The sequence below is a fragment of the Musa acuminata genome, chromosome BXJ2-10, assembly GCF_036884655.1.
Source record: "Musa acuminata AAA Group cultivar baxijiao chromosome BXJ2-10, Cavendish_Baxijiao_AAA, whole genome shotgun sequence".
Lineage (NCBI taxonomy): Eukaryota > Viridiplantae > Streptophyta > Magnoliopsida > Zingiberales > Musaceae > Musa > Musa acuminata.
Genome location: NC_088347.1, coordinates 5689442 through 5697254, shown reverse-complemented (window position 1 = coordinate 5697254; position 7813 = coordinate 5689442). Strand labels below are relative to the sequence as shown.

Sequence of the window (7813 nt, the reverse complement as noted above, 5' to 3'; positions counted from 1 at the left end):
TCCATTTCCAACTTAATCATTGTGCTAACTACGATATTCCCTAAGACATTTACTACAACTTGCTCCGGTGCGTCAATCGCTTCTTCCGGCGAGCTTCCGGCGAACTTCCGTCGATCATCCGATGAACCCTCGGTGATGCTCCTGCGGACGTCCGGCAAACTCCTGGACTTGCGACGATCCACTTGGCGAGTTCCGACGAGCTTCTTTGGCAAGCTCATGGACTTCTCGGATTTGTTCCTACAGAACCTTCGAGGACTGTCCGAACTTCCGTCAAACTCTCGAACTCCCGTCAAACTCTCGAACTCCCAACGTGATCATTGTCTTGACTCCGGCGCAACTCCTGCTGCATGTCTTTCTTCCATCGTAGTTAATCCTGCACACTTAAAACAAAACTTCGATCGAGACAATTAATCATAAGCAATTACAAGTTGTCCGGCATGTCATTGGTCCCTCGACGCTTCGTCCGATTCTTCGGCGCATCGTCCTCTCCTGCAGCCTATTGCCCAATTGGCCAGTTGACTCCACAACTCCGATATCCTTGGCACAATACCCGCTCTTCTTGGCCCGATGCCCGAGTCCACGGCCCGAAGCCTTCTGTCGATACGTCGACCGATCCACCGGCCCGACATCCAATCTTGTGACATGTTCCTCCGGCACAACATGATTTTCCTGCTTTACTTGTCTCATCCTGATTGAAGAATCCTGCGTCACTCAAAATGCAGATTAAATCATAAACATATATCAAGTAGTTTCATCATCAAAATATGAGATTCAATAATCGTAACGCCTACTATATGTGTGTGACCCTCTAAGCTCAATATCGAGCTGGCCGTGAGTCATACCTGTCAAAACTCCTTTCAGCTCAGTGAATTATTATCTCCGTAATAATTCACTCGACTCATTGATTGCGGATGTACTAGGCCACTACGCCATAGTCCCCAAACAATACAAGGGACTCCCATCCATTGGACCTGTCTGTCCTCAATTACCGTATACCTATAGTCCCTCATCCATCTAATATCCCAGAGACCGTATACTGGGTATGGTGCTATCAGACCCATATAGTTTCTACTCGAGTCTCGCTCTAATCGGAGTCTCCCGGAGAACTCTTTCTCTCAATCCGAATGACTCTGGCCAGTGATTTGTCTAAGTAAGCACACGTGTAATATTCCTCTCATGACGCCGAGAGTGGATGATCCTCTATTGACACTCAATAGCCCTTGTAAGGTCGACTATCACTCCCAATGACCAGCTGTACTAGATCTAGGACATCCAAACCTATAAGTCTGGTATCAATGAATGGAGCATTCATATATGATATCTTTGGTGTCTTAAGTCTAAGGACCAGATACACCATTGGGACTACGAAATCGATATCTGACAATAAGAAATCAGCAATTGTCCAGTATTCCGTAAGCTGATCAATCAATGAACTCATTCTCCAATGAGCACTTGTACTATATTCCTAGTATCCCCACATGAGCAACTATGAGACCAATTGCATCCATCATATGGATGGGTATACAACACACCAGTCTATCCGGTTATCTCGAAGTCCCTCTCGAGTAACCTATGATCAGGATTATTTAGGATCTATGTTTAAAGACGAATCGGTCTCATTATCATGATCTCATCACGATTCGATTCCCATTGCACAGATCCAACGACATCACAATATATATATATATATATATATATATATATATATATATATATATATATATATATATATATATATATATATATATATATATATATATATATATATGTAATAAGTGACATAAAGTGATAAATGTCAAAAATAATAATAAGTAAAAAGGCTCACGTGATTAGCTTGTAGGGCTCATATAACTAGTAGAAGTACCTATGTCAATCACCTACTCAAGATCCTGACACAAAAAAAAAAAAATATCATCAGAAGGAGACAAAATCAAATAATCACCACCCTACACTATAGTTGTAGTATTATCTTTTGACTCTATAGACTCAACTTCTTTTCTCTTTTTCTTGCTCTTCTTAGGTTGCTTGCATTGGTTCTTGTAATGTCTTTTCTCACCATAGTTATAGCAAATAATATCTTTTCTTGATCTTGACTTGTTTCTACCCATGCGTAAATTGCTTCTATCCTTGGACTTTGACCTTCCTATGTTCTCTGAGATAAGTGCCTATGAATCATTATGAGAAGTTGCTAAATTCTTTCTTCTTAACTCCTCATTCAACAAACTGCTTGTTACTTGACCTATGGTGACAACACCATCTAGCGTAGAATTACTGAGGGAAACTAACAATGTCTCACAACTTTCTGGTAATGAACTGAGAAGTAACAATGCTTGCAACTCATCATCAAGAGATATTTTCATATAGGATAACTAGTTAGTGATACTCTGCATTTTATAATTCAGGTTTATATATTTTCTGATCAAGAAAACTTTGTTGCCAACTGTTTTTCTTTCGTAAAGACCTTTCAACTTTTTTCAAAGATAATATAAAGAACTTTCAGTAGAAACATAGTGAAAGACACTATCATCGAGCCACTATCGAATAAACTCAACTGTTTTTCGATCTAACCTCTTCCACTCATCATCTGTCATAGTTGCAGGCTTTGCACTATCCCCCTACAAAGATCCATACAAATCTTTACAATACAAGGGATCTTCCATTTTTTGTTTCCATATCATTCAATTGTTTCCATTCAAGCTAATCATACGAGAAATACTACCGGCTTCAATGTTCAAACATAAAAATTAAAACACTAAAACCCTACTATGATACCAGTTGATGGGATATAAATAGAAATAAACTTTGATATGATATCAGTTGATAGGATATAAATAGAAATAAACTTTTGTATATGAACAAATACTAGTAGGCCGTAACACGTAGCAGAATTAAATGGAAATCATAATCAAATAGAATACCAAGATTTTCGTGGAAAACCCCTCCAACGTGAAGGGTAAAAACCACGGGGCAAACTAGAAATAATCCACTATAAAAATAATGAATATACAAATCTTAATCTCTTACCCAAAACCCTAGCAATAATTTCAGGAGAATAATTGAGATAAAAGGATTATGTCATTGTGTACAACATCCAAATTCTCCCCAAGTAATTACAGTAAGAATCTACTATAGATCTGATTTAACCTGAGATGAGAATACTGTTGGATGATTGAGAATAGTTTTTCTGTGTTGTCCTTATCTTTTTCCCTTTTATTCTCTTATTTTTCTATCTTTTTCTTCTAATTTTTGAATCAAGTTAGTGCTACAATTTTTCACCTCAATTTTTATGTGTGAAATGTTAAAGCCACTATAGGCTGAACATGTGGGCTGTGAGTCCACAGAAACAATATCTATCGCTTATCTCCGCTTTGAGCCCTTTGCTTAAATTGTTCTTAACTTGTGTAGGTCATCTTCAAAGGGTTCACGTGGATTGTGATATTAATGCTTAAGTAGAATCAATAACGTTTTTTTTTGTGGCCTAGATGGCAAGAGACACTGTCTGTGATCAGCTTTATGACATCGCAACTATGCATGATGAATGATTGTTTGACCTGCGCTAACTTTGTTTGGTTTAATTTCCGTTCTCTATATACATAATGTGGTATGAGTCAGGAACATGCGGCAAACTAAACAAATTAATCTGACAAATAAGCAGATGTGTAATGGGATATGAGTCAGGATCATGTTGGCAAGCCAAACATATAATAATCTGTAAACATCGGAACAAGAACTGTACAGGTTTTGCTTAACATGCAGTTATTTTTTTCTGTTAACCTGAGGTGAAACTTCACCTAATGAGACGGACATAGGGGGTATTAATCATGCTTATTATATCATAAGGAGAAAATAATAGCAAGGGTAAAGAAGCCTTGCATTCAGATATGAGATTGCGGAGATTGGATTCCCTATTCTATCATACAAACAAATTTTGTCATTTTCACTAGTGTCCTCCCATATCTCCTAGTCTATCTCATAGCGTATCACTCTATTTATATCGATGCTAATTCTGATCGACTTAGGAGCAATGCCGAGATGCACCATGCTGTATGTAGGTTGCCTTACGCTCTATGAACAAACTTATCAGGAACAATAAAATAGCCAAACACTTCGTTTTGTTCAGCAACTTCCATTGGTCACGACATAGAACATACGTTCGCTTTGGTTCAACATCCGGTACCTCCATGTGCTGCCGCACACCCTAATAGCAACCATGCCAGCTTGCCCATCGCCTTCCTTTCTATTTTAATGCCGCACGACATGCCGAACGATTGCTCGTAGGTCATATGCTTTAGTGTCTGGAGGACAGGAGGTTATCACATATCCGCGGTCAGAAAAGCCACGGGCGCTCCCCATATTTGATTGACCAACGAAAGTCCACGCCGGGAGACACCGTTGGAAATGGACGCTCCACGCGACGACCACCGCCTCTCCGAGAACAGGAATGGCAACGGCTGCGGTGAGGCCGATGGTCGGCTTTCGAAGCGGCCGCGGCCTCACCCTGCGCCCATCTCCGCCGCTGAGATCGTGGAGGAGTTCTCCCACAACGACCCCGCCGTGGCGCGCGTCAACAACGGCAGTTTCGGCTGCTGTCCGGCGTCCGTCCTCGCCGCTCAGCTCCGGTGGCAGCGCCTGTTCCTCCGGCAGCCCGACGAGTTCTACTTCAGCAGCCTTCACCCCTCGCTGACCCGCTCCCGTTCCCTCGTCCTGGAGCTCATCAACGCCGCTCACCTCGACGAGGTCTCCCTCGTCGACAACGCCACCACGGCTGCCGCCATCATCTTCCAGCACGTCGCTTGGTCCTTCATCGAGGGCGCCTTCAACCCTGGCGACGCCGTCGTCATGCTCCACTACGCCTACGGCGCCGTCAAGCGGTCCATCCACGCCTACGTCACCCGCGCCGGCGGCCACGTCGTCGAAGTCCCCCTCCCCTTCCCGCTGTCCTCCCCGGACGAGGTCGTCGCCGAGTTCCGCCGGACGCTAGGCCTCTGCCGGGCCGGAGGCCGGAGGGTCCGCCTGGCCGTGATCGACCACATAACCTCAATGCCTTGCGTCGTGATCCCGGTGAAGGAGCTCACCCGGATCTGCCGCGAGGAGGGCGTCGATCAGGTGTTCGTCGACGGTGCCCACTCCATCGGCAACGTCGAGGTCGACGTGCAGGACATAGGAGCCGACTTCTACACCAGCAACCTCCACAAGTGGCTCTTCTGCCCGTCCTCGGTGGCCTTCCTGCACACGAGGGGGTCATCGGCGGCCGCGCCGCGCCTGCACCACCCCGTGGTCTCGCATGAGTACGGCAACGGCCTCCCGCTCGAGAGCGGGTGGATCGGCAACCGGGACTACACCCCGCAGCTGGTGGTGCCAGCGGTGGTGGAGTTCGTGGAGAGGTTCGAGGGCGGCTTGGAGGGGATCCGGCGGAGAAACCACGAGAAGGTGGTGGAGATGGGGAAGATGCTGGCCGAGTCCTGGGGAACTTTTCTCGGGTGCCCGCCGGAGATGAGCTGCAGCATGATAATGGTGGGCCTGCCGGGCTGCCTAGGAATCTCCAGCGAGACAGACGCAATGAAGCTCAGGGCCCTGCTGAGGGATGAGTTCAAGATCGAAGTGCCCATCCACTACCAGTCACCACCCAAGGACGGTGAGGCAGCAGGGGCGACGGACGAGAGCGGCACCACGGTCACGGGTTATGCGAGAATTTCCCATCAGGTGTACAATGTGGAGAACGACTACTGCAGACTCCGGGATGCTGTTCACAAGCTCGTTCGCGATGGATTCAGTTGCATCCAAAGCACAGAGGTATAGTCAGTCTCGCCATTATCAACCAAAGTGAATTTTCCTTTCGATAGAATCAATTGAATTTTCCTGTGCAGCGCGTGCCATCTAAAGTCAAAGATGGATGAACTCCATTTGGTTAGAGACTTTCTTGTGGTTGTGTAGGAAGGAATTCAACATAGCTCTAAGTGAGAAGCAGCTATTGGATTTCAGTCAAGATTTTCTAAGCATGGAGGCTGTGGCAAGTTTCAAAGACCATTAGGACCAGTTAGTTGGTGCTTATTGGGGGCTTCTTGAAGCTTGACGGGGAAACAGCAGCTAGCTGCTTGCTGGATTTTTATTAAGCTTTTCTAAGTGCTTCCTGGTGGATGTGACAACTCTCAACCACCTCTTTAAGTCAATGTGTTGGTGCTTGGTGTGTCATCATGGATTGATTCTAAATGGCACGGATCATTTCTGGAAGCAAAGAAAATATAAATGGTCATGTAAAAGGGTGAATTTTGATAAAGTCTTATATTAATTTTGTAGAACGCATAGGCTTCTCTGAGTTTGTTCTGTTAGAGCTAGCCCTAGAAAATTTATCAAAGGATAATTTTGACAACCCCGACAAAGACAATAAAGCGGAAAGAATAAAAACGACAAGAACACCATATTTACGTGGTTCGGTCAATTAACCTTGACCTACATCCAAGGACGAAAGAGGAGCAAATCATTACTATGAAAGGGACAATTACAAATGCCTTAGGAAAATGTTCCTAAGCTATAAAACATCCGAAAATACTAAATAAGAAAAAACTCAAACTATAAGCCCAAACTATTTAACTGATTGTGGACTTAAACCCAAAGCAAACACTTAGGTTTTTCTTGTGGTGTATCTGACTTTAAAGCCCAGGCCCTTATTTATAGTTCCAATATGAGACAACAAGTCTGATTTTCCCGATGTGGGACTATGAGACTTACCAAACTAACAAATGTCCATCTTGACATGTCCCAACAAAACTTGCTCCACCTTCTTCATAAAAGCCCCAACGGGCAATCACCAATAATGAACACCAACCAAGTCCAAGCACTGTTTGAACTTATAAACCAGAAGAGGCTTCGTAAGCACATCAGCTAGATTGTCCTTCGTATGAATTTTCTGAATAAGGACCTTTCCCTCAGCAATAGTATCCCATTTGCATCCAACAATTTTTTTACCCGAATGCAGCTTCACAAAATCCTAAGTTCCATTCCGATAGAGAGATTCTATTTCTTCATTCATCACAATCAACCACTTAGCGAAATTATCATAAGAAACTGCATCTGAGTAGGTAGTAGGCTCACCAACTTCACTTGTTTCTTCTGCAACGGACAAAGCATATGCAACCAAATTTGCATATCTTTGTGGTGGTCGAATATCTCTCCGTGGTCTATCCTTGGATATGGAATATTGCTCTTCCTCTGGATCATCTGCGTCAGTAGACTCGGGACCATCTACCAGCATTCTTTGAGTAGAAGAGTTCGACTGAAAAGAATCAGACCTACCAATCTCAAGCTCCACATGCTTCTGCGCACTATCATTTGTACAACTAGTAGAATCCTCTTTAGAAGATAATATAGATAATTCATCAAAAGTAACATTTCTATTGATTACAAATTTTGGGGATTTGGGATCAGAACACCATAATCTGTATCCTTTCACCCAGAAGCATACCCAAGGAAAATATACTTTTTAGCTCGAGGCTCTAATTTTCCTTCATTTATATGCATGTATGCTGGACACCCAAATATTTTTAAATCAGAGTAATCGGCAGGAGTACCTGACCAAACTTCCTTTGGAGTTTTAAAGTTAAGTGATATAGAAGGAGCGCGGTTGACAACGTAACAGGCCATATTAATCGCCTCTGCCCAAAAGTCCTTTGTCAACCCTACATTTGAGATCATACACCTTGCTCTCTCTAAGAGTATTATGTTCATACGTTCGGCCACACCATTTTGCTGATACGTCATCCTAACAGTACGATGCCGAACAATTCCTTCATTTTTGTAGAATTCATCAAAGTCA

General features: G+C 43.6%; 1 protein-coding gene across 2 annotated transcripts; it reads left to right on the top strand.

The window, feature by feature from the left end:
• Positions 1–4211: 4211 nt before the first annotated feature.
• Positions 4212–6299, top strand: LOC103999773 (putative L-cysteine desulfhydrase 1). Of its 2 annotated transcripts, none has more exons than XM_018819371.2 (2): positions 4212–5793; positions 5935–6299. In XM_018819371.2, exons 1-2 carry the CDS (start codon positions 4399–4401, stop codon positions 5959–5961), a joined length of 1422 nt encoding a protein of 473 aa, XP_018674916.2. In that variant the 5' UTR covers positions 4212–4398; the 3' UTR covers positions 5962–6299. The 2 variants fall into 2 exon arrangements, with proteins under 2 accessions (XP_018674916.2, XP_009419890.2); XM_009421615.3 differs by having other exon boundaries at positions 4215–5793; positions 5868–6299.
• The last annotated feature ends 1514 nt before the right edge of the window (positions 6300–7813 follow it).